The following is a 25,931-nucleotide window of genomic DNA, read 5'->3' as shown; positions in this document are numbered from 1 at the left end:
ATGATGTCTTGGTGATAACCACTCTTGGCTGCTCTTGCATAATGTTATAATGACCTCACAGAGAAAGCGGTTAGCATATCATGAGATAGCCTAGTTTTTGGTCTCTGTAGGTGTGAATTCTACCAGGTTCAGGGAAAAATCAGCTAACTATTGGACCTGAACCTAAACCACAGAGATAGGCTTTGAGTATCGGCTGCAAGGGTGCAGGGTTTTAAATATTAATAAATATTAATTCTATTGATGTAACTAGACAGAGTGACCCCACTAAACTCAAATGACTGGAATTACTGAAGGTTAAAATTGAGCAGTGATTTATCCAAATTTCCATATATCTGTACCTTGTACTAACCAAGCCATAAAAAAAATACATGTTGTTGAAATGCTGATTGTTTCCTTTCAGTGCCATATTCCCTTCCACCTTTTTAAGTCCACTCTTACTACACAAGCCTTCTCCCATCATTCAGCAATTGGAATGCTTAACTGTAACATTATCTTGAACTCGAGAGAGAACTATAAATACCTCAAAAGCAAAAACAAATGTTATCAAAGAAAAAATGAAAGTCTAACAATTTCTGGGGGCTGGGATCAAACAGGTGCAATGACATTCTGTGCAGTGTTCAGGTGTGGAAATTAACAATCTTACTCCAGTTATCATTGAATTAAAGCTCATAGCACAATACTTGCCCACACAAGGAAAAAAAAACATCCAAAACATCAGAATTAAAACTTTATTAGTGTATTCACTTAGTCTGCATATGCAACAAGCCTGAAGCTTTTATTCTTCTCAAATTCACAAGTTCTACCAATACAGAATTCTACTGGTAAAACAAGCTCACAAAGAACGGTGAATGCTCTGCTAGTTTTTCTTTAAAAAGTCTGGCCATTTTCTATTATTTGGTGCTGCTTCCTTTCATTCCAAAGTCCCTATGGCAAACAAAACCCATCTCCAATGGCCTAAAAGCAGCCACAGCCTTTACCATTTTGAAGCATTAACACACACCATCTTTGTTCTCAAAAAATAAGCTATCACTAGCTGCACTTACAAAGTACAGCACTAGTGTAATGTAGAGGAATTAACAATGTAAAAGAAATTTAAAAAGCAATCCTGCCACTGCCACGAAAGGGAAATATGACAGACAGCTAGATCACAGAATTATTAGTAAGTTGTACATTTGTGTTCTATTTTACAAGTTACATAGCCACTCAAAAAAATCCCACCTGCAGCCACCCTCCCAAACAGAACACATTAAAATATGTATTCCCTAAGCTTTTGGGGTGCATGAATTTGTAGTGTTTGAGGAACATGAAGAACATGTACAGCTATTATCCAGACATTCTGAAATTGCAAGGCGGATTTTATAGCAGCAAATGCAGAGACTGTGCCTTTTTGTGGGTATATCTCAAATGCAATTCAGAAGTGAAATCAAACCACTGCTTCAGAGAAGCAGTCTTTGAATACAAGTTGCAATTTTCAAATGATTAAGACATTTCATAATTATATTAAATTCAGAACATTTAACAGCTTTGGGGAGGAAGGAGGAATGAAAAACTTTACTCCTACGTGATCAATTTCTAGTTCATTAAACCAAACAAAAGGGAATATTTTGCCTAATCAGATATTCTGCAAGTACGAGAAGTCCAATCTAATATTTAAGATACAATTTAACTCAGTAATAAAATATATTTACAGGATGCAGCCACCGTTCATTACTTTTAACATGATACTGCACTGGCATAATGACTAAATGCAAAAATGGCTAAAAACACTGAAGCTGCAATTCCCTCAATTTTCCTTCAAGCTTACAATTCACCTAAAAAAGGCTTTAAAATATGATGTATATAGGCCTGTTCCCCCTTTACAGCAATGATCCTAAATTAGACTTCAACTAAAATGGAAATGGCACAGACCTCATGGTTTTGTACTGATGATTTTCTGTAACCAGAGGGAGCAACCAGTAGTGAAGAGCAATGATTGGCATCGTTTATAAATAAAAAAAAAATACCCAAATATTTCCAACACCATTTTGAGTAATATACTTCATGATAATGTATAAAAAGTATAAACATATGGGGCACTTCAAAACATAAAGCCCTAGTCATCAATACTGTTAACTCCAGAAACAAATTGCTCAACAACTTGTTGAAATGATCCTTTTGCTGGATCTGTTAATATCCAGTTTCACAAATTCAGTGCTGAGAAAAGAAACACCTTTAGGACAACTTCAAAATTCACAATTAGCAGCTAAAGGCAAGCACAGTATTGGAAAGTATCTCTGTTACATGCAAAGGGTTTACTGGTTTACCATTAAGACGCTGTCAATTTAAATATTCTTAGGAACCTTGCCAAATGTGACTCTCCTGTGTCCTAAGAGTTTCAGTTTCCCCAAATGGTGACAAAAATCACAAGCAAATAGTTCAGTCAGAGTTCAAATTATTGTAACAGTATGCACAAGAACAGTTACAACCTCTGCTTAATGCTGGGTATACTGTGAATAACGCTTATTGGTACCACACTAGCTCTACATGCATTCTAAAACAAATTAAATGAAATAACTCAAGAGGCTAAAATAGCTTACAATAAACTCTTTTGAAACACTTGAAATCAAGATTAAGTTGAACAGGTAGCAAAAGTTAAATAAACTGCACTAAGTTCTTTAATCTAAGGTCCAGCTATTCAACATTGATAAAATACTGTACGAATTTCCATATTTTCATACCAAAGTTCACTTAGCATTTCAGATGAGTTACATCGAGGAGAAAATAATGCTAATTTGGCACTGCACCTAAACTAATAATAAGCCAGATCTGACCACATTCCTGCTCATTTCCATTTGTAGATCCATCTCTGAAAATGCCAGTTTCAATATAATGCTACATTCAGTCATCTTTTAGTGGTGAGTCCAAGTTCACTGTCACAACTCAGCATTTCTCCAGCAGTAACGCTGCCTAGTAATCTTTGAAACAAAAACTTCTTTGCCTAAATACCAGTGATATTTTGTTGCTATAGGTGACTTTGTGGTAATTGTGATCCAATACCTTGAGAAAAATTAAATTCATGCTATGCTTCCCGCTTCCAACTATCCTGTTTCTCATTTTAAATTCATTAATTTAAATTCATCATAATCATAAGATTCCCTCCTTTTTATTTGCAATGTGTCAATTAAATTATCCATCAGATTTTAGTCTGTGCATCTATTTTGAAGGTGGGGGGCAGGGTTGGGGAGGAGAAAGAGAGAAAAGGCAAGGATAGAGATTTCATTTAATGAAGAACGTAATTCTAAAACATATAGCAAATGTGTGTAGAATCACATACTGAATTACTGTACATGTTATTGATGGACCTCAGGCACTCGATACATGATGTGCATTAACACATAATACAATGTCATTTTACACAGCTTTCCCTTCACCCTCAGTCATAAGCTATATTCATGTGTTTAATACACTAATACTAATACATTTATGTCATAATCTGGGTGTGGGATAATAAAACTCAACAAGGTGCTTAAGTTGATGAGATCAAGTGCCATTCTTTTTGATTTTGTTTTGTATTAACAAAGAGTCTCTGGGATAACACACAAGTACTACAACAGAAAAGCTGTTTAAATCTGTTGATTGGACTCCATCTTATGTTTGATCCAGTCTCGATACTGAAATAGGTGTAGTCGTCAATTAGGACATGCTTGAGCAGCGGACAGAGGGGGAGCCCATTTGAGTTAAAACTTTGTCAAGCCACTGCAAGGGTCCATTCAGGTGAAGTTCAATCCAACAAGGAGTGCTCGTCACAGTCTGCCGTCTATAAAGACAAAGACAATTTGAAGCAATTAATGCAAAATAATGCAGGTGCCATATCTTTGGAGTTGATCTAAAATACAATAGTTTTTAAAAAGAGTTGTGTAGGTTTTGCATAGTAGAAAAGGGAGAATTTGTCAGAAAGAAACTAATTTTCCCCTAGAATACCAATTGCAGCTTTAATCCTTTTCCCTCAAACAGAAAGCTCAACAATTGGCTCAATTGGGAGCATCATCATCCAAGTCGGAAGCTTGTGGGTACAAGCTCCACTATAAACTTTATCCAAGCTTACACTTGAGTGCAATACTGTGGCAGCGCTGCATTATCAGAGGTGTCCACTTTTTGATAAAGTATTAAACCCAGGACATTTTTACTTGTTCCAGTCAGCATAAGAGATTCCCAAGTGCTATTCAAGGAAGAATAGATTCCTGTACCTTGGCCAACATTCCTTCCTTGACCATCACTACAGATGCAGGTTATCTGGTCATTCTTTCTGCCCCACCTTGCAGCATGGCAGACACAAGGTTTCATTATACATCAACATGTTCCCTTGCATTAATACGGCCTCAACTGTAAATATAATAGGCTGTGGTTCCTAACTTTCAGATTACTTTTAAGACTCATGGCAAGTATGTCTTAAAGGTGAAGAATTGGTATTCATCCTACTTGAGAGGTAATGTTAATGACATTTAACACAGCTCATTTGAATGACTAGTCACAGATGGAGGCCTTAAATCAGGCTGAGTGAAATGAACATATTAGCAGTGGAAACAGAAACTTGTTTGCAAATGAATTAGAAGAAGTGGGGATAATTAAAGCAAAATGTCACAAATGGGGAAGAGGTGATTTTGGAAAGTTTTTACACAAGCTCAAAAGGCATTTCAGCCTATTAGCAGCCTTTGGCTGGGGGGTGGTGGTGCACAAGAGAGGGTTCGTCTCAAATGAGAGGCAACACTGCACATGTTGCCTCAATTGGGGAAGCATCATTGCAAATTTGGGCTCAGCAGGATGTTGAATGAGAATTGGTCAATTTTCACAATTTTGTGAAGAAGTGGTTGGGGGTAGTTTCAGTATGCTATATATTCCTCTTCTGGGGAAAGAGTGGGGTGCAACAGTATGTGATTTTTGCTGCAGCTGAGCCATAGGAAGGGAAGCAACTGTTCAGTCCATGGAGCTGGAAGGTAGCCAGGCAGTTTCACAAATGGATCGCTGAATAATAGATCAAAATTGGGCATATCACTGCTTTGGTTACCCTATGTATGCAATCTTTGGAACAAGAGTAGATCATTCAGTCCTTTGAGACTATTTTGCCATTCAATTAGATCATAACTGGTTTGCACCTAAGCCCCATTTACCTGCTTTTGATCTATATCCTTTGATAACCTTTCCCAAAAAAAAAATGCCACTTTCGGTCTTGACAATTTTAACTGACTCAGCATCCACAGCCTTTTGGGAAAAATTCCACATTTGCACTACCCAGGTGTGAAAAAAAGCTTCCCAATTTTGCTGAATAGCTTAGCTCTTATTTTAAAACTGTGCACCCTTGTTCTGGATTCCACAAGCAAAAGAATCATCATATTCTCCATATATGGAGAATATCCTTTTATCCTTTCACCTAGATTACCCTGCAACCATCTAAATTCAAAAGTATGCAAACCAAGTTTGTGTAAACTGCCCTCATAAGCTCCAGTATCATTCTGGTAAATCTGAGCTGTACTCCTCCAAGGCCAATACATCCTTCCCAAGGAGCAGAACTGGAGACAATACTGCAGAATGAGGTCTGACCAAGATTCTGTACAGCTGAGGCACAACTTCTTCCAATTTGAATTCCAACACTTTTGAGATAAGGGCTAACATTCCATAAGCCTTTTAGATTAGTTTTTCTAATGGCGCACTAGCTATTTGTGATTAATATACCCGAACACAAATCTCTTTTCACCTCTATAATTTTTAGTCTGTTACCTATAATCCAATGTTACAGATTTCTCCAGTCTCTGAATTATTTGGAGTGTGAATTTGCTTACTTCAAGTCAACTTTCAGAGAATAAATTTTGCTCATTAACGTTTACATTAATTTTCCAACAGCTTCAGGTTTCAGTATTCAGCATAAAGTTATATTCACAATGACACCTAGCTGTGCAATAACTTTGGAATGTAGTGACCACAGTTTTTAAATTTGATTATCCGTACCCGAGTTCCTTGTTCCGTTTTTCTACATTGAGCACATCATACTACTGCTCAGAAAACAGAAAATGTTGGAAAAACTCAGCAGGTCTGGCAGCATCTGTGGAGAGAGAAAGAGAGTTAACGTTTGAGATCGTATGACTTTTCTTCAGAGCTGGACTCATACGGACTCGAAACATTTCTCTCCATAAATGCTGTCAGACCTGCTGCATTTTTCCAACATTTTCAATTATTTCATATTTTCAGCATCCACAGTTTTTTTGCTTTTATCCTTTTGAAATTCCAAACCCGTTCAGCCTAAGATTTCTGTCCTTCTTGTTATGTTCCTTAAATTTCCTTCCACCAGATTTTATGAACTGGCAGCTGATTCAGTTTTTTTAAAACCATGACTAGGCAGAATCAACACAAGTTTTATGAAAGAAAAATCATGTTTTTACCAGTATTTTTTGAGGGTGAAATTAGCAGAGTAGATAAGGGGGAGCCAGTGGATGTGGTACGTTATCAAAAGCTTTCTGAAAATCCAAAATGCGCCATACAAGAGGTTGCTACACAAGATTAGCATTCATGGGATTGGGGGTAATAATACATTAACATGGATTGAGGATTGATTAATGCAATAGGAACAAACTTGTCATTTTTAGGATGGCAGGGAGTGCAGCATGGATCAGTCACATGAATAAGAGTAGGCGGCAATTTGGCCCCTTGAGCCTGCTCCCCCATTCAATAAGATCATGGCTAATCTGAGTGTAATCTCCACTCCACATTCCTGCCCACCCCAATAACCTTTCACCCTCTTGTTAATCAAGAATCTATCTAACTCGGTTTTAAAAATAGTCAGAGTCTGCTCCAATGACTTTTGAAGAAGTGTTCTAAGACTCATGACCCTCAGAAAAAATTTCTCCTCAGCTGTCTTAAATGAGTGACCCCTTATTTTTAAAACTTGACACCAGGTTCTAAATTCCTCCACAAGAGGAAACATCATTGCCACATCCACCATGTCAAGACCCCTCAGGATCTTAAAGGTTTCAATCAAGTCGCCTCTTACTCTTCTAAACTCCAGTGGATACAAGCCTAACCTGTCCCAAGCTTTCCTCGTAAGACAACTCGTCCATCCCTGGTATTAGAGTAGTAAACCTTCTCTGAACTGCTTCTAATGCATTTACATCTTTCCTTAAATAAGGAGGCCAACACTGTACGCAGTCCTCCAGATAAGGCCTCATCAGTACCCTGTATAGCTGAAGCATAATTTCCCTACTTCTGTAATGAATTCCCCTCAGAACAAACAACAACATTTCATCAGCCTTCCTAATTAATTGCACACTAGCCTTTAGTGATTCATGCACTAGGACACCTAGATCCCTCCGAATCTCAGAGCTCTGCAACCTCTCACCATTTAGATGCTTTTTTTTTAAATTCTTCCTGCCAAAATGGACAATTCCACATTTGCCCATGTTATACTCCATTTGCCAAATCTTTGCCCACTCAATTACCTATGTCACTTTGTAGCCTCTTTGCGTCCTCTTCACAACTTACTTTCCTACCTGTCTTTGTCATATTAGCAAATTTAGCAACCATATCTTCAGTCCCTTCATCCAAATCATTTATATGAATTGTAAAAAATTGAGGCCCCAGCACTGATCCCTGTGGCACACCACTCATTGCATCCCACCAACTAGAAAAAAATTCATTTATGGCTACTCTCTGCTTCCTGTTAGCTAGCCAATCATCCACCCATGCTAATATGTTACCCCCTACACAATGAGCTTTTACTTTCCACATTAACCTTTGGTGTAGCACCTGATCAAATGTCTTCCAGAAATCCAAGTACTGTACATCCACCAGTTCCCCTTTATCCACAGCACGTGACTCCTTCAAACTATTCCAACAAATTAGTTAAACATGATTTCCCCTTCACAAAGCCATGTTGACTCTGCCTGATTACCTTGAATTTTTTTTTTAAGTGCCCTGCTATAAACATCTTTGATAATAACATCTGTCATAGGGAAAATGTTAAGTTAACTGGCCTGTAGTTTCCTGCTTTCTATCTCCCCTTTCTGAATAAAGGAGTAACATTTGCTATTTCCCAACCTAATGGAACCTTCCCCAAATCCAGGGAGTTTTGGAAAATTAAAACCAACTCATCAACTATCTCACTAGCCACTTCTTTCTTCTTTCAAGACCCTCAAATGAAGTCCATCAAGACCTGGGAATTTGACACCCCTCTAACAATTTGCTCAATACCACTTCTTTGGTGACTGTAATTTTCCTGAGTTCCTCCCTCTCATTTCCTGGTTTACAGCTATTCCTGGGATGTTACTTGTATCCTCTATAATGAAGGCCCAATGCAAAATACCAGTTCAATTCAACTGCCATCTCCTTATTTTCCAGTATTAATTCCCCAGAATCTCAGGAGGCCCTGGAACCTCAGCTATTTGCAATCTATGTCAATGGCTAAGATGAGGAACAGGGTATAATACATCAAAGTTTTCTAACAATACAAAGCCAGGAAAGAAGTTTGGCTGTGAGGATGACACAAAGAGACTGCAATAGGACATAGAATGGTTAATTGATCACGATAGGTGGTGTTAGGTGAAAGTGTAACATGGTGAATTGTGAATTTATCCACTTTGGACGAAAGAATGGAAAAGCAGAATATCTTTTAAAGACATGACAAACTATGAAGCCCCAAAGAAGTCATACAGACTCAAAACATTAACTGTTTTTCTCTCCACAGAAGCTGTTAGACCTGCTTTTTTCCAGCATTTTCTGTTTTTGTTGTATGAGAAACTATGTTTGATATACAAATGGATTTGAGGATCCTTGCCCGCAAATCACAAAGTTAACATGCAGAAATAGCAAGCCATTAGGAAGGCAAATGATATGAGCTTTTGCTGTGTGAGGATTGGAGTGTAAGAGTAAAGCAGTCCAGTTGCAATTATATAGGACTTCGGTGAGAGCACTCCTGGACTCCTGTGTACACATTTAGGTCTCCTCATCTAAGAAACAATATAATTGCTTTTGAGGTGGTTCAAAGGTTCACCAGATTGATTCTTGTGATCACAAATAATCATCTGTTCAGGACTTTGCACTGCACTGTGGGCATAAGACTGCACTCATTGGTATTCCTAAGTTAAAACAGAGTTCCACAGCATCCAGGTAGCCATAAATGGATTGTATAGTTCAAACTAGTTAAGGGTTGTGAAGTCACATTGATGAAAAAACATCGCTTATACAACAGATATCCAAGATTTCTGATCAATTTTAGAATAATGAGTAGGATAGGGCCAATTATTACAATAGTCAAATTAGAACAATGTTCAGAATTACTGCACAGCAACAGTGTAGATCCTCCGTCACACTAGGTAAGCAGAAAACAAAAGCTACAGAATTACCATTACTTCCTCACCTGTATTCAGCACCCCAGCCTTTCACAAAACTCATCCTAATTGTGCACATTCTGGTTAACTGGTAAACAGCTTCAAAGCCTTGGTTCACAGACTGAGCCAGAAGTGCTGCAAACTCCTGGTTGTTGAATATTTTCAGGTTACAGCCTGAGAAACACAATTATAAAGTAGCAAATTACATCTCCTACCGGCATAGAGGGTAAATTTAGAGATAATTTATATAAGAGCAAGTACCATTTGTAAAATATCTTTAACTATTGATCAGTATTGATTTACTTGTACCATCAGACCTAAAATAGCATATAGATTACTAAGCATATTGTTAGGTGTCAAAAATACTCATGTAGCTGTTCAATGCAGTGCCCTCGCTTTCTATTATTCATTTCTAAGCAGGATGAAAACTAGTTAAACAAGCTACAGAATACTCAAAATTAACATAACAGTCAAGCAAATGTATAATCAAAATAGCCTGCTTCGATTCAGTTGGTCTTCAGACTTCCTGAGAATTATAATTTAAAGGCCACAACTTACAAACAATGACACTACAAGATTCTGTAGTGAAATTCTCCCTTATATGATATTTGTCCATTATGGCAAGGGAACAGCTCTTATGAATGAGACACCCTCTGGTAACCCTGTCACAGTGAGCTTGTCCAATTCCTGGCCCATGGCCAGATCCAACCCACCGAGCTCCTCTATCCTGGTTTGCGGACTGGGTGTTCAAAATGCCAGTAAGTGGAGTGGAAGGTACTGCAAGGAATAAGCCTAGTCAGCCTATCAGCAGTAAATATGGGAGAGAAACAGCCTCTGATTGGATGAGCAGTGTGCTCATCTTGAGGCATTTCTGAGTATATTCAAGAAATTTTTTGGATATTAGGGGCATCAAGGGGTATGGAGAGAAAGCAGGAATATGGCGTTGAGAAAGAGCCATGATCATATTGAATGGTGTGCAGGCTCGAAGGGCCAAATGGCCTACTCCTGCTCCTATTTTCTATGAATATTGGTGGGGCCAGACACAGGGGGGCAGGTGCAAGAGCACTCATCAGGACAAACTCAAGAATGCCAAATTTCAAATGATCACAATTTCTACTACGGGAGAAAAGGGTGCTGATCGGTTGGCAAATCAACTCTGATTGGTCAAGGCATTACCATGGAAAAAGCAACAGGGCAACAGGCTTTCCAAGTTCCTGGGTAATTCAAAAAAGGCGCAAGGCTAGAACACCTTCCATCAATTGTGGCCTTCTCCTCTGTCAGACTGCAGTCTCTCTTCAACTCCCGCCGAACAATCTCAAACAAATTTTTGCTTATCTGAACTAAAACAAACACTTCCATGCTCAGTGAACAGCGCCAAAGAACTAAGTTCTTCTAGCCCCTTTCCACCCCTGTCCTCCCCATCCTTCCTTCAAAGCATATCCTCAACCTTGTTGACTATATACAAACCATTATTCTTTGTAATCCACACTCTCCCTTCCAAGTCCATTTCCACAATTACATGTTGACTCTCCCACCATTTCGCTTGAGTCTTTCTAATCCAGTTTCTAACTGCTCTGTTCAAAGCATCCAGCTTGCATTTCCTCCTGGACCTCCATCTCACCTCAGTGGCCTTTCTGCTTCCAACACTCAAAACTTCAACGAATCCAACTCTCCAATCAGGGTCCTCTCCCACATACCAACATGCTCCATACAGGCTCCATTGGCACCTTGAAAATCAACTTTAAACTCTTTCCTTTCAAATCCTGCGTGACATTTTTCTATATTATTTTGGAAGTCTTCTTCAACCATAATATCTATGCCCAAGGTCTCCATTCCTATAACTCATACTGTTTGTCCTCTGCCCAGAAGCCAATTTTACAGTCCTTGTCTTTGAGCCACTCTGTCTTGTAACCTTGTCTCCTTCACCTCCCATGTAAGCCCAATTTTATTTCTATAGCCACCTCTCAGATGTTTTACAGAAAAGCAGCTACAGATGCAAGTTGTTATTTATTCCTAGTCAGCAGAGAGAGAGAATTGGGTCAGTTTGTTTGCTATGCCACGGGATTTGCACCGAGTTTCTGTAGCTTGGCTGGCCCATTGACAGTGCAAAGCTCTCTTGGCACTGTTCCTTGATGGGTGGATTTAAGAGTTGTGAGCATTAACAACGTATTCAAAAGTAGAACTTGAGGTGCATAACATAAGCAAAAGCCTTTACTTTTAAATACACAAATTCTGTAAAATTTCTGTTTTACTCTTCAGTTTCCTTTGATTAGAAAATAAGGGTTCACAGTGTCTAGGCACTTATTAAACCTATCTTACCTGGTGGAATTTTGCACACTGTTGCGGGATGCCAGCTGTATCTTTGATTACAATTTGGACTCTGAACAAAGATGGCACTGTCACTCAGACACTCGGCAAAAACTTCCCCACCAATGTAATACAACCTTACTCCTCTCCCTAAAAGGGAAAAAATAAGTAAACTGAGGAATATTTTTCCATCATCAAATCAGGATTTTAGGAGAAATGCTATGAAACACAAACTAGTAAGGTGGGAATTTTTTTTCAAAATATGAATTGTACACAGAGTATTTAGATCAGTTAAGAAAATGGCATATGGACTTGAATCTAACAGTGGACAAGCAGCAGAGCATGCAAGTACAATGGATGGATACTATTGTGTAGTATTTTGCCCATTATAAACAATGGAAAAGAATTTGGCACAATTATTGGATCATGTATATAAGTTTGCACAAATGTAAATTGGTGTTTTAACTGAATAAAAAGATGCATCATGAGGACAACTTCAAATCAAACTTGATTATTCTAACCTGAGTAATCAGTAGTAGCTCAGTGGTAGCATGCTCAATTTCAAATCACAAGGTTGTGGGTTCACATCCCACTCAAAGCTTGAACACAATCTAGCGTGACACTCGTGAGTATTGAGGAAGCATGCCCTGTTGCGAGTGCCATCTAAGATCTAATACAACTATTTAAAAATAAGGAGTGTTCTCTCTAGTGTTCTGGCCAATATTTATCCCTCAACCAACAACACTGATCACAATCACATTATTGTTTGTGCACAGCAAAGGTCACGCTTCCTGGTTGCCACATCTCTTACATTACTGTAAAGCATTTTAGGGCATCGTGAGGTCATGAAAGGATTTCTACTGCAAGACCAAGAAATTATATAGCACCTTTAACACAGTAAAAATGTTCTAGGCTGCTTCACAAGAGTGTTAACAAACAAAATCAGATGCCATGCCACATATGGAGATATCATGGTAAAAAAAGGGCACAGAGGTTTCATAAAACCTTAGAATGGTTACAACACAGGAGGCCATTCAGCCCAGGAGGGAAAGAATTCCAGACATTAGGGCCTTCGCATTTGAAGGCACAGCTGCCAATGATGGAGTGATTAAAAATAAAATTAGGGATGCTCAAAAGGCAGAATTAGAGGAGCGCAGATACTTCAGGTGTGGGGCTAGAGGAAACTAGAGATTTAGAAGTGAGGCCACTGAGGGATTGGAAAACTAGAATGAGAAATGGTAAAATTAAGACGGTGCTTATCCAGGAGCTAATAGGTCAGAGAGCACAGGGATGTTTGGTGAACAGAACTTGGTGGAGTTAGGACAAAAGATCATCCAAAACTCTCCTGCCCAAGTTTAGAGGTTAGGAAATGGGAGGCTAGCCAGAGGTGCTTTGTTATAGTCAAACCTAGAGGTCACAAAAGCATTGATAAAGGATTTAGCAGCAGATGAGCTGTGGCATGGGTGGAGTTGGTCAATATTAAAGGAAATGGAAATTAGGTGATTGCGCAGATGTGCGTGGGAGATCATCTCAGGTCAAATATGGCACTGAGGTCACGAACTGTCTGGTTCTGCCTCACTTGCCAGGAGAGGGATGAAGTCATGGGAGTGGGATAAACTCAATGGCCAGGGAATGGAGATTGTAGAGGGGATCTAAGACAAAGGCTGCCAATATTTAGTTGGAGGAAATGTTGGCTTATTAGTACTGGATGTTGCACAAGCAGTCTCAATATTTAGAGGCAATGGAGGAACTAAGTGAGGTAGTGGTGGTGAGATACAGCTGGATATCACCTCTGTTCATGTGGAAACAGATGCTCTGTTTTTGGACTATGTTGCCAAGGGCAAGCATGTGGACAAGAAATAGGAGGGACCAAGGATAGATCTTTGGGTAATGGTGTCTGAGCAGAAGAAGAAGCCATTGCAGGCAATTCCTTGGCTACAAATGGCTAGATATGAATGGAACCAGGTGGACGACAATGGAGAGGTATTGCAGGAGGATGGTGTGATCAACTATGTCAAACAGGTCGAGAAGGACAAAGAGGGACAGTTTACCTTTGTCACAATCATAAGATGTCTTCTGTGACTTAAGTAGGAGCTGTTTCAAGTAATGTGACAAGGGCAGAAACCTCTGATTCAAACTGGAGTTCCAAGGAAGATGGGTAAAGATTTGGCAGACATGTTCCAGAAATTGGGGATGCTAGTGGTAGGGGATGGGGTGCTTTGCAAGGACAAACACGTCAAACATTTCTTTTAAGGAAAAGGATGATGCTGAGCAGCTGGCTCAGCTGTACAGGGGACACGAGAAAGAGTGGAGAAGCAACAGTGATAGCGGTTTTGATAGCTAGAGAAATAGACAAACATTTCTGTGGCCGCAGACGTGAAACTAGGATGGTAAGTTGTCTCCCTGGTACCAGGATCAAGGGTGTCACTGTGCAGTTGCAGAACACAGAGTGGGAAGGGTCCACATCAGTACCAATAACATTGGTAGAAAGAGGGATGTGGTTCTGCAGTCAGAGTTTAGGGAGCTAGGAAAGAAACTAGCAAGCAGGACCTCAGATAGTAATCTCCAGATTATTCCCAGTACCGGGAGCAAGTATAGAAATAGGAGGATAAAGAAATGAACGCTAGAGAGATGGTGCAAGAAAGAGGGCTTTAGATTCCTGGGACATTGGGAACAGTTTTGGGGAAGATGGGACCTGTACAGGCCAGACGGGTTGCACCTGAACAGAGCAGTGAATTTCCTGGTGGGGCGATTTGCTCATGCAACTGAGGGTTTAAACTAACTTGGCAGAGGTGTGGGACCCAGGGGGTAATATTAGAGAGGAACACCAAGGTGCATGGTGAATTGGGGAGGACAGTTAGCACCAGAGTATGAAATAGTATTAAATGGGATCAGAGAAAGAGGGATATGATTTACTGCGCATGTATGCGAATATCTAGAGTGTGGTAAATAAGGTTGTGAACTGCAGGCACAGTTTGAACTATGATGTTCCTGCAATAACAGAGATCTGGCTCAAAGGAGGGCAGGACAGGGTACTAAATATTCCTGGATAAGGAATTCAGGAAAGATAGGGAAAGAAAAAAAGGAAGATGGGCGGCAGTATCGATTAAGGAGAGCAATGCAGTGCTGGAGACAGAAGGATCAAGGACAGAATCTATTTGGCTAGGGCTAAGAAACCAAAGAGGTACCATTGCACTGCTCAATGTATTCTACAGGCGAACAACATGTGCAAGAACTACAGCGTACTTATAATAGGGGACTTGAATTATCCTAGAAAAGACTGGGATAGTAGTAGTGTAAAGGGAAGAGATAGGCAAGAGTTCAGGGAATGTTCAGGAGAATTTTCTACATCAGTTTGTTTCCAGTCCAATGAGAAAGGAGACAGTGCTGGTCTTATTCTCAGGAATGAGGTAGCCCAAGTGGATTAAGTGTCAGTAGGCAAATATTTAAGGGGCAATGATCACGGTAACATAAGGTTTAGGTTGAATATGGAAAAGGGTAAGGAGTAATCCTGAATAAGAATAAATAATTGGGAACGGCAAATTTCAGCTCTGAAGAGTCATATGGACTCGAAACGTTAACTGTTTTTCTCTCCACAGATGCTGTTAGACCTGAGTTTTTCCAGCATTTTCTATTCTTGTTTCAAATTTCAATGGGAGGAGAATGGATCTGGCCCAGATAAATTGGAATCAAACATTCACAGGCAAAACTATAACTGAACAATGGGCTGCCTTTAAAGAGGAGATAATTTAGGTACAGTCAAGGTACATTCCCACGATGGGGAAAAGGTAAGGTAAACAAATCCTGATCTCTGTGGGTGACAAAAGGGATGAGTAAGATAAAACAGAAAAAGGGTGCATATAACAAATGTCAGGTGGATAATACAATTGAGAATCTGGCTCAATATACAAGGTTCAGAGAGGAATTGGAAAAGCAAATAAGAGAAGCAAAGAGTGAGTATGACAAGAGACTAGCAGCTAACATAAAAGGTAATCCAAAAGTCTTCTGTAGGCATATAAACAGTAAAAGGATGGTAAGAGGAGGAGTGGGGTCGAAAGGGCATTTATGCATGGAAGCGGAGGGTGTGGCCAAGGTACGAAACGAGTACTTTGCACTGTCCTTTATAAAGGAAGAAGAACAGGCTCTCCAAGTCATGGTGAAACAGGAGGTAGTCGGGACACTATGTATTAAAAATTGATGAAAAGGAAGAATTAGAAAGTTTCTGTATTTTAAGTTGATATGTCACTATGTATGGATGAGATGTATTCATGGATACTGAGGGAAGTGACAGTGGAAATTGCACAAGTGCTAGCCATAATTTTCCAATCCTCCTTTGATACAGGGATGGTTGCAGAAGGCTGGAGAATTGCAAATGTTACACCCTTCTTGAAAGGTGCAACTATAAGGCCAAGTCAATTTTATCAGTGGCGGGAAAGCTTTTAGAAACAAAATTTGGACAAAATGAATAGACATTTGGATAAATAAATGCAGGTTAATAAAGGAAAGCCATCATGAATGTGTTATGGACAAATAGTGTTTAACTAACTGAGTTTTTTGATGAGGTGACAGAGAGGGTTGATGTGGTGTTCAAGGGATTCCAAAAGTCATTTGATACAGTGCCACACAAGAGGCTTGTGATCAAAGTTGGAGCTCATGGATTAACAGGGACAGTAGCAACATGGATAAGAAACTAGCTGAGTGACAAGAAACAGTAGTGGTGGTTTTTGAACTGGAGAGTGGATCCAGAGAGAGATAAAAGAGCACAAGAAGGGGTGAGACTGAGATAAACACAGTAAATTGGAGTTTACATAGGAATTATTCTAAATTAAGATAATAATTAAAATAAATTGGTAAATACTGAAGTAAACGCTTTATATAAAGTATGTTAGAGCAGGTCAGACATGTGGAATGTGCATCTTGCAGGATGTGGGAAGTTGTGCAGGCACGAAGTTCCCTTGATGACTACATCTGCAAGAAGTGTCACCAGCTGCAAGAAACTTCAGCTCCGAGTTGTGGAGCTCGAGCGGTGGCTGGAGTCACTGTAGTGCATCTGCAAGGCTGAGGATTATGTGGATGGCACGTTTAGAGAGGTGGTCACACCACAGCTAATAGGCAGAGAGGGAATGGGTGACCACCAGAGCACCTAAGAGAAACAGGCAGGTAGTGCAGGAACCACTTGAGGCTTTCTCGCTCCCTAACCACTTTTCCATTTTGGGTACTATTGAGTTAGATGGTTCCTCAGAGGACTGTAGCAAGAGCCAAGTCTGTGGCACCACATGTGGCTCAGCTGCACAGAAGGGGGGGAGAGAGAGAAGAGTGGAAGTGCTATAATAGTGGGGGATTCCATAGTTTGGAGAGCAGGCAGGTGGTTCTGCTGTCGCAGATGTGACTCCAGGATGGTATATTGCCTCCCTGGTGCCAGGGTCAAGGATGTCACTGAGCAGCTGCAGGACATTCTTTTGGGGGAGGGTGAACAGCCAGAGGTCATGGTCCACAATGGAACCAATGACACAGGTAGGAAAAGGGATGAGGTCCGGTAAAGCAGATTTTAGGGGGTTAAAAAGGGAATTATAAAGCAGGACCTGAAGAGCAGTAATCTCAGGATTACTCCCAATGTCATGTGCTAGTGAACATAGGAATAGGAAAATTGAGCAGTTCAACATGCAGCCGGAGAAATGGAGTAGGAGAGAGGGCTTTAGATTTCTGAGACATTGGGATTGTTTCTGGGGCAGGTGGGACCTGTACAAGGTGGACGGGTTACACGTAACAGGACGAGTTTCCTCGTAGGAAAGCTCATTAGTGCTTATTGGAGAGGGTTTAAACTAGATTGGCAGGGGAATGGGAATCTGAGGGGAAATTCAGTGTGCAGAGGAGAAAAACTGGCAGTGGGAAGTAGTGAAGTATCAACTGATAAGGATACATTAGAAAGTTGTATCAAGGTAGATAGAATACTTGGAGACTTTGATAGAATTAGAGTAGGCAACAGTAAGTCATTAGGTAGGGTCAGAATAAGCAGGAAAGTAAAAAGGCTTAAATCAGGGCCAATGTGCATGTATGTTAAAGCACGGAGTGTGATCAAGAAGATTGGTGAACTGCAGGCACAATTTGACAAATGGAATTATGATATTATTGCTATAACAGAGACCTGGCTCAAAGAAGGACAGGAATGGGCATTAAATATTCTTGGATGCAAGGTGTTTAGGAGAGACAGGAAAGGGAGAAAGGGAGGAGTGTCAATATTGGTTAAAGGTGGCATTACAGTACTGGAGAGAGAGGGTGTTCCAGAGGGGTCAAGGACAGAATCTCTGACTAAAGGGAAGGATTGGGAAAGATGCTATAACATTGATTGGTATACTGTATAGACCGCCAACTAGTGGAAGGGATGTGGAGAAACAAATTTGCAAATAAATTACAGGGAGGTGCAAGAGTTATAGAGTAATCATAATGGGGGACTTCAGTTATCCAAATATAGACGGGATAGGAATGCTACAAAAGGATGAGAGGAGTGTGAGTTCCTGGAATAATGTGTTTAAGATAATTTTCTACAGTAGTATGTTTCTAGCCCAATGAGGGGACATGCACTTTTGGACCTGGCTCTGGGGAATGAGTTGGTCCAAGTGGATCAAATATCAGCGGAAGATCCTCTAGGGGACAGTGACCATTGTATCATAAAGTTTAGGTTAATCATGGAGAAGGACAGAGAACAATTCAGAGCAGGGATAATTAATTGGGGGAAAGCCAACTTCGTTGGGATGAGAATGCATCTGAGTCGAGTGAGTTAGAATCAAATGTTGGCAGAAAAGACAGTGCCTGAAAAATGGGCCACCTTCAAAGAAAAAGTACTGCAGGCAGTGTCAAGGTATATTCCCTTGAAGGGGAAAGGTGGGACAAATAAATGCAGAGCGCCCTGGATGATGAGAGAGATAGAGGTAAAGATGAAAAGGAAAAAGTACATGCACAACAGATGTCAAGCAGAAAATACAATGGAGAATCAGGCTGAATATGAGGACCAGAGGGGAAGTGAAGAAACTAAAAAGGAAAGCAAGGATAGAACATGAAAAGAGGCTGGCAGCAAACAAAAGGGAATCCCAAGGTCTTCTATAAGCATGTAAATGGTAAGAGAGAAAGTTGGGCTGATTAGGGACCAAAAAAAGGGGACTTGCATGTGGAGGCTCGAGAAATATAACCTCTCTTCCCTCAGCAGCCTTGGATGCATCTCATCTGGCCCTGGTACCTTATCTATTTTAAGGTAGCCATTCCAACACCTCTTTCCCCTCAATTGTAAGTTCTAGTGTACCAGTTGCCTTCTCTCTCACCTCATGTGGGTAGCAAGTTCTTCCTTTGTAAAGACAGTTGCAAAGTACTCGTTCAACACGTCTGCTATTTCTCCAGCCTCCACATGCAAGTCCCCCCTTTTTTTGGTCCCTATTTCTAAGCTGCCCTTGCCCCCAGTTTCATTTTATTCTTCATCTCATCCGATGCCTCAACAAGAAACTTTGTCTCTTTCTTTCAGGTGCAAAAGAACGCAAGCTCCAACAACTCATCGACACCAATGCCCATTCAGGACCCTCCACCCCTGCCCGCCCCGCTGTCCCCATCCCACTTCCAATCCCAGCCCCGGCTGTGTATTCACCATGCCCCCTGACCTTCCCCTCTCCGATGCTGAATGTTCAGTGCTCAGCAAAGTTCTCAGTTTCATACCCTTACGCCCTCATCTCAATGAATTTTGGGCTTCGCACGATGCTGAACTCTTCTTCCGCCGCCTTCGTCTCCATGCTCACTTCTTTGGGCAGGAGTCCTCTCCCCGTTCAACGGATCCTTTTACCCGCCTCCAATATTCTCCCTCCACCTGGACCCCTCCCTCTGGATTCTTACCTTCTCTTGATCTTTTCATTGAGAACTGTCAGCGTGACATCAGTTGTCTCAATTTCTCTGCTCCTCTTACCCACTCTAACTTGTCTCTCTCGGAACTTGCTGCACTCCGTTCTCTCAGGTCCAACCCTGACATTATCAAACCTGCTGACAAGGGTGGTGCTCTTGTTGTCTGGCGCATTGACCTCTACCTCGCAGAGGCTGGGCATCAACTCGCAGACACTTCCTCCTACCTCCCCCTGGACCATGACCCCACCACTGAACATCAAGCCATTGTTTCCAGGACTGTCACTGACCTCATCTCCTCTGGAGATCTTCCTCCCACAGCTTCCAACCTGATAGTCGCCCAACCTCGGACGGCCCGCTTCTACCTCCTACCCAAAATCCGTAAACAGGACTGTCCCGGCAGACCGATCGTGTCAGCCTGTTCCTGCCCCACGGAACTCAATTCTTGCTATCTTGACTCCATTCTCTCTCCCCTTGTCCAGTCCCTTCCCACCTATATCCGTGATTCCTCTGACACTCTACATCACATCAACAATTTCCAGTTTCCTGGCCCCAACCGCCTCCTCTTCACCATCGACGTCCAATCCCTCTACACCTCCACCCCCCACCGGGATGGTCTGAGGGCTCTCCGCTTCTTCCTCAAGCAGAGGCCCGAACAATCCCCATCCACCACTACTCTCCTCCGTTTGGCTGAACTTGTTCTCTCACTGAACAATTTCTTCTTAAACTCCTCTCACTTCCTCCAAATAAAAGGTGTGGCTATGGGTACCCGCATGGGCCCCAGTTATGCCTGTCTCTTTATGGGGTATGTGGAACATTCCTTGTTCCAGTCCTACTCCGGCCCCCTCCCACAACTCTTTCTCTGGTACATCAATGACTGCTTCAGTGCTGCTTCATGCTCTCGTCTGGACCTGGAAAAATTTATTAATTTTGCTTCCAATTTCCACCCCTCCATCATTTTCACGTGGTCCATCACTGACACTTCCCTTCCCTTCCTTGACCTCTCTGTCTCAATTTCTGGTGATAGACTATCCACCAATATTCATTACAAGCCTACCGACTCCCACACTACCTTGACTACAGCTCCTCACACCCCGCTTCCTGTAAGGACTCTATCCCATTCTCTCAGTTCCTTCGCCTTCATCACATCTGTTCTGATGATGCCATTTTCAAAAACATTTCCTCTGACATGTCTTCCTTCTTCCTTAACTGAGGTTTTCCAGCCACGGTGGTTGACAGGGCTCTCAACCATGTCTGGCCCATCTCCCGCGCATCCGCCCTCGCACCTTCCTCTCCCTCCCAGAACCATGATAGGGTCCCCCTTGTCCTCACTTATCACCCCACCAGTCTCCGCATTCAAAGGATCATACTCCGCCATTTCCGCCAACTCCAGCATGATGCTACCACCAAACACATCTTCTCTTCACCCCACCCCGGCAGCATTCCGCAGGGATCGTTCCCTCCGGGACACCGTGGTCCACTCCTCCATCATCCCCTACACCTCAACCCCCTCCCACGGCACCTTCCCATGCAACCGCAGAAAGTGCAACACCTGCCTCTTTACTTCCCCTCTCCTCACTGTCCAAGGGCCCAAACACTCCTTTCAGGTGAAACAGCATTTCACTTGCACTTCCCTCAATTTAGTCTACTGCATTTGCTGCTCCCAATGCGGTTTCCTGTACATTGGAGACACCAAACGCAGACTGGGTGACCGCTTTGCGGAACACCTTCGGTCTGTGTGCAAGCATGACCGAGACCTCCCTGTCGCTTGCCATTTCAACACACCACCCTGCTCTCATGCCCACATATCCGTCCTTGGCCTGCTGCAACGTTCCAGTGAAGCTCAACGCAAACTGGAGGAACAGCACCTCATCTTCCGACTAGGCACTTTACAGCCTTCCGGACTGAACATTGAGTTCAACAATTTTAAATCATGACCTCTCTCCTCCATCCCCACTGCCTTTCCGACCACCTCCTTTTTTCCAATAATTTATACAGATTTTTCTTTTCCCACCTATTTCCATTATTTCTAAATGTATTTCCATCCATTGTTTTATCTCTACCTTTTAGCCTATTTCAAACCCTTCCCCCCACCCCACCCCCGCTAAGGCTATCTGTACCTTGCTCGTCCTGCTTTCTACCTTTAATGTCACGTATTAGCACATTTCGTAGCTAATATCACCACCGTCAACACCTCTTTGTCCTTTTGTCTATGACATCTTTTGGCAATCTCTACCTATCACTGGCCCTCTATCTAGCTCTACCTTTCCCACCCTCCCTTAAACCACCTTATATTTCACCTCTCTTCTATTTTTCCTTAGTTCTGTTGAAGAGTCATATGGATTTGAAACGTTAACTGTATTCCTCTTCGCAGATGCTGTCAGACCTGCTGAGTTTTTCCAGGTATTTTTATTTTTATTTTGGATTTCCAGCATCCGCAGTTTTTTGCTTTTATTAAAGATGAAGGATTGTGCAAATGAAGTACTACGGAGTAGGATTACGGCAGGATGGAGTTGCTTCAAGAGGCAGAGGTATTCCGTGTGATAAGAAAATACCACTGGCGTTAAGTATTTTTATGGCCCAGAATTACTTTCCTTTTTCTAAAAAGAGGTTTCTATTGTTTATCTGTTACCGTTTTTTAGTCTTTTGATGTGAATTGAATTTTCTTGAACAAAGCAAGCCAATCATGTAAAGTTTGGTATAAAAGGCTAACCATCAGTAATGGTGTCCATTAAACCATGGGCTGCCATAAAACTGATCTAGTTCACTAATGTCCTTTAGGGAAAGAAATCTACTGTTCTTACCTGGTCTATGTTACTCCAGACCACAGCAATTAGCTGGTAGCTACCCTCTGAAATGCTTTAGCAAGTCACCAGTTACTATCTTCTCAACATAAAATAGGGATAGGCTATATATGCTGACCTTGCCAGCAAAACCCACATCTTGTAAATGAATTAAAAATCACACTTACCAATGTGTCGTCTCGTCATCTCAACTGTTGCATTTCTATTGACGTTGGACAGCAAACCCAGACAGAATCTTTCTGAATTTGATGGGTCTGTAAATCCATCCACAGTTAATGAAGGCTGAGATGCATGAAATGTTTCACCAACTCTCTGGTTTAACTCATAATATGCTATTGAGCACCAGAATGCTGGCTCTGAATAGGTTACAGGTTGCAGATCTGTAACAGACAAAGCAAAGAATTTTGAGTCGATAAATTCAGAATCATACCTTGGTACTTCTAGGAAAAAGGATCCATGTAAAATCAACTATGGACCTCTCAATTTTGTTCTGATGAATGTGTTTCAAGAGCTAACTTTTATTTCATTATTTCCTTGTGTAAACAATACTGAAGCAAGTTCACTAATCTAACAGGTGGAATACAAACAATTAAGGATTCTGTAACAGCAAGTGGATAGTTACTGTAAACAGATTGGTATCATACTGTTTATATTTATGTAGAACCTTCTACCTCTCAAACACCCCAAAGCATTTCAAAGTGGAGTCACCATTATGTAAGCAAATGGGATTATTATTGCACTTGTGTGTAGTTATTTTTTCTTTCAGAGGATGTGGACATCGCTGGCTAGGCCAGTATTTGTTGCTCATCCCTAATTGCCCTGGAGGTGCTAGTGGTGAGCCACTTTCTTGAACTGCTGCAGTCCATATGGTGTAGGTACATCCACAATGCTGTTAGGGAGGGGCACCAGGATTTTGACCAAACGGCAGTGAACAACAACAATATATTTTGAAGTCAGGATGGTGTGAGAATTAAGAGGAAAATTTGCAGGTGGTGGTGTTCCCATGCATCTGCTGCCCTTCTAGGTGGTAGAGGTCACGGACTGCCAAAGCAGCCTTAGTGAGTTATAGTTCTGTTGAAGAGTCATACGGACTCAAAACGTTAACTGTGTTCCTCTCCACAGATGCTGCCGGACCTGCTGAGTTTTTCCAGGTATTTTTGTTTTTGTTTTGAACATCCTGGTGAATCTCCTCTGCACCCCCTCTAGTGCAATCACATCCTTCCTATAATGTGGCGACCAGAACTGTACACAGTACTCCAGCTGTGGCCTCACCAAGGTTCTGTACAACTCCAACATGACCTCCCTACTTTTGTAATCAATGCCTCGATTGATAAAGGCAAGTGTCCTATATGCCTTTCTCACCACCCCACAAACATGCCCCTCCGCCTTCAGAGATCTATGGACACACACGCCAAGGTCCCTTTGTTCCTCAGAACTTCCTAGTGTCATGCCAGCCATTGAGTACTTCCTTGTCAAATTACTCCTTCCAAAGCGTGGCACCTCACACTTATCAGGGTTAAATTCCATCTGCCACTTATCTGCCCATTTGACCATCATGTCTATATCTTCCTGTAGCCCAAGACACTCAACCTCACTGTTAACCACCCGGCTAATCTTTGTGTTGTCCGCAAACCTACTAATCCTACCCCCCACATAATCATCTATGTCGTTTATAGAAATGACGAATAATAGGGGACCCAGCACAGATCCCTGTGGCACGCCACTGGCTTCCAGTCACTAAAGCAGCCTTCTGTCATCACCCTCTGTCTCCTACAACTAGGAGAATCCATCTTATTTTGAATCCACCTTATCAAATTACCCTGTATCAAATGTGCATTTGCCTTCTTTATAAGTCTCCCATGTGGGACCTTGTCAAAGGCTTTGCTGAAATCCATATAAACTACATCAACTGCACTACCCTCATCTACACACCTGGTCACCTCCTCAAAAAAATTCAATCAAATTTGTTAGGCAGGACCTCCCTCTGACAAAGCCATGCTGACTATCCCTGATCAAACCTTGCCTCTCCAAGTGGAGATAGATTCTCTCCTTCAGAAATTTCTCCAATAATTTCCCTACCGCTGACGTGAGACTCACTAGCCTGTAGTTCCCTGGTTTATCTCTACAACCCTTCTTAAATAGCGGAACCACATTAGCTGTTCTCCAGTCCTCTGGCGCCTCCCCTGTGGCAAGAAGGAATTAAAAATTTGGATCAGAGCCTCTGCGATCTCCTCCCTTGCCTCCCTCAGCAGTCTGGGACACAAATCATCCGGACCTGGAGATTTGTCCACTTTTAAGCCTGCCAAAACCTCCAATACCTTGTCACTCCCTATATCAATTTACTTAAGAACCTCGCAGTCTCTCTCCCAGAGTTCCATACCTTCATCCTCATTCTCTTGGCTGAAGACGGATGTGAAGTATTTGTTCAACACTCTGCCGATGTCATCTGGCTCCACTCAAAGATTGCACCCTTGGTCCCTAATGGGCCCTACTCTTTTCCTGGTTATCCTTTTCCCATTGATATACTTATAGAATATCTTGGGATTTTCCCTACTTTTACCAGCCAGAGCTTTCTCATATCCCCTTTTTGCTCTCTAATTGCATTCTTAAGCTCCACCCTGCACTTTCTGTACTCCACCATTGCCTCCGCTGATTTGCTTCCCTCGTACCTGCTAAAAGCCTCTCTTTTCCTTCTCATCGTATCCTGAACATCTCTGGTCATCCAAGGTTCTCTGGGCTTGTTACTCCTTCCTATCAACCTAGAGGAAACATGTTGAGCCTGTACCCTCTCCATTTCCTTTTTGAACGCCCCCCGACTGCTCCTCTGTAGATTTCCCCACAAGTAGCTGTTCCCAGTCTACCTTGGGAAGATCCTGCCTTATTTTACTAAAATCCACTCTCCCCCAATCCAAAACATTTTTTTGCAACTTGTTTATTTCTTTGTTCATAACAAGCTTGAATTGTACCATGTTGTGGTCGCTATCACCAAAATGGTCCCCCACCACCACCTCAGCCACCTGTCCGGCTTCATTCCCCAGAATTAGGTTCTGCACTGCGCCGCCTGTTGTTGGACCCTCTACATACTGACCTAAAAAGTCCTGTACACATTTCAAGAAATCCACTCCATCCAAGCCCTTAACACCATGTCTATTCCAATTAATGCTGGGAAAGTTGAAATCACCTAATATAATTACCCTATTGTTATTGTTTTTACACACCTCCACAAATTGTGCACATATTTGCTCAATTTCCCGCTGACTATCTGGGTGTCTATAATAAACACCTAACAATGTGGCTGCCCCTTTTTTATACCTAAGCTCTACCCACAAAACTTCATTCGATGCCCCCTCCAAGATATCATCTCTCCTTACTGCAGTAACTGACTCCTTAGCTAATAATGCAATGCCTCCTCCTCTTTTACCCCATCCCGTCTCGCCTGAAGATTCTATATCCCAGAATGTTGAGCTGCCAATCCTGCCCCTCCCTCAACCACGTCTCAGCGATGGCTACTATATCAAAATTCCATGTGTCAATCCTCACCCTTAACTCATCTGTTTTACCTGTAATACTCCAGGCATTAAAGTAGAGG

The 25,931-nt window shown here is 41.7% G+C and overlaps 1 protein-coding gene across 2 annotated transcripts in view; it reads right to left on the bottom strand.

Annotated features, from left to right (window-relative positions):
- Positions 1–714: 714 nt before the first annotated feature.
- Positions 715–25,931, bottom strand: part of smad2 (SMAD family member 2) — a 135,349-nt gene continuing 110,132 nt past the window's right edge. For both annotated transcript variants that reach the window (XM_078552836.1, XM_078552829.1), the window contains 4 exons: positions 22,510–22,722; positions 11,673–11,810; positions 9,383–9,527; positions 715–3,796 (listed from right to left, as the gene is read on the bottom strand). In XM_078552836.1, the coding sequence (XP_078408962.1) occupies positions 3,673–3,796; positions 9,383–9,527; positions 11,673–11,810; positions 22,510–22,722 (620 nt within the window). In that variant the 3' untranslated portion in view covers positions 715–3,672. The remainder of the gene's footprint in view (positions 3,797–9,382; positions 9,528–11,672; positions 11,811–22,509; positions 22,723–25,931) is intronic.

Source organism: Cetorhinus maximus, chromosome 1 (genome assembly GCF_964194155.1).
Source record: "Cetorhinus maximus chromosome 1, sCetMax3.hap1.1, whole genome shotgun sequence".
Classification (NCBI taxonomy): Eukaryota; Metazoa; Chordata; class Chondrichthyes; order Lamniformes; family Cetorhinidae; genus Cetorhinus; species Cetorhinus maximus.
The sequence above is the reverse complement of the archived record's forward strand: the minus strand, read 5'-3'. Positions and strand labels throughout refer to the sequence as shown.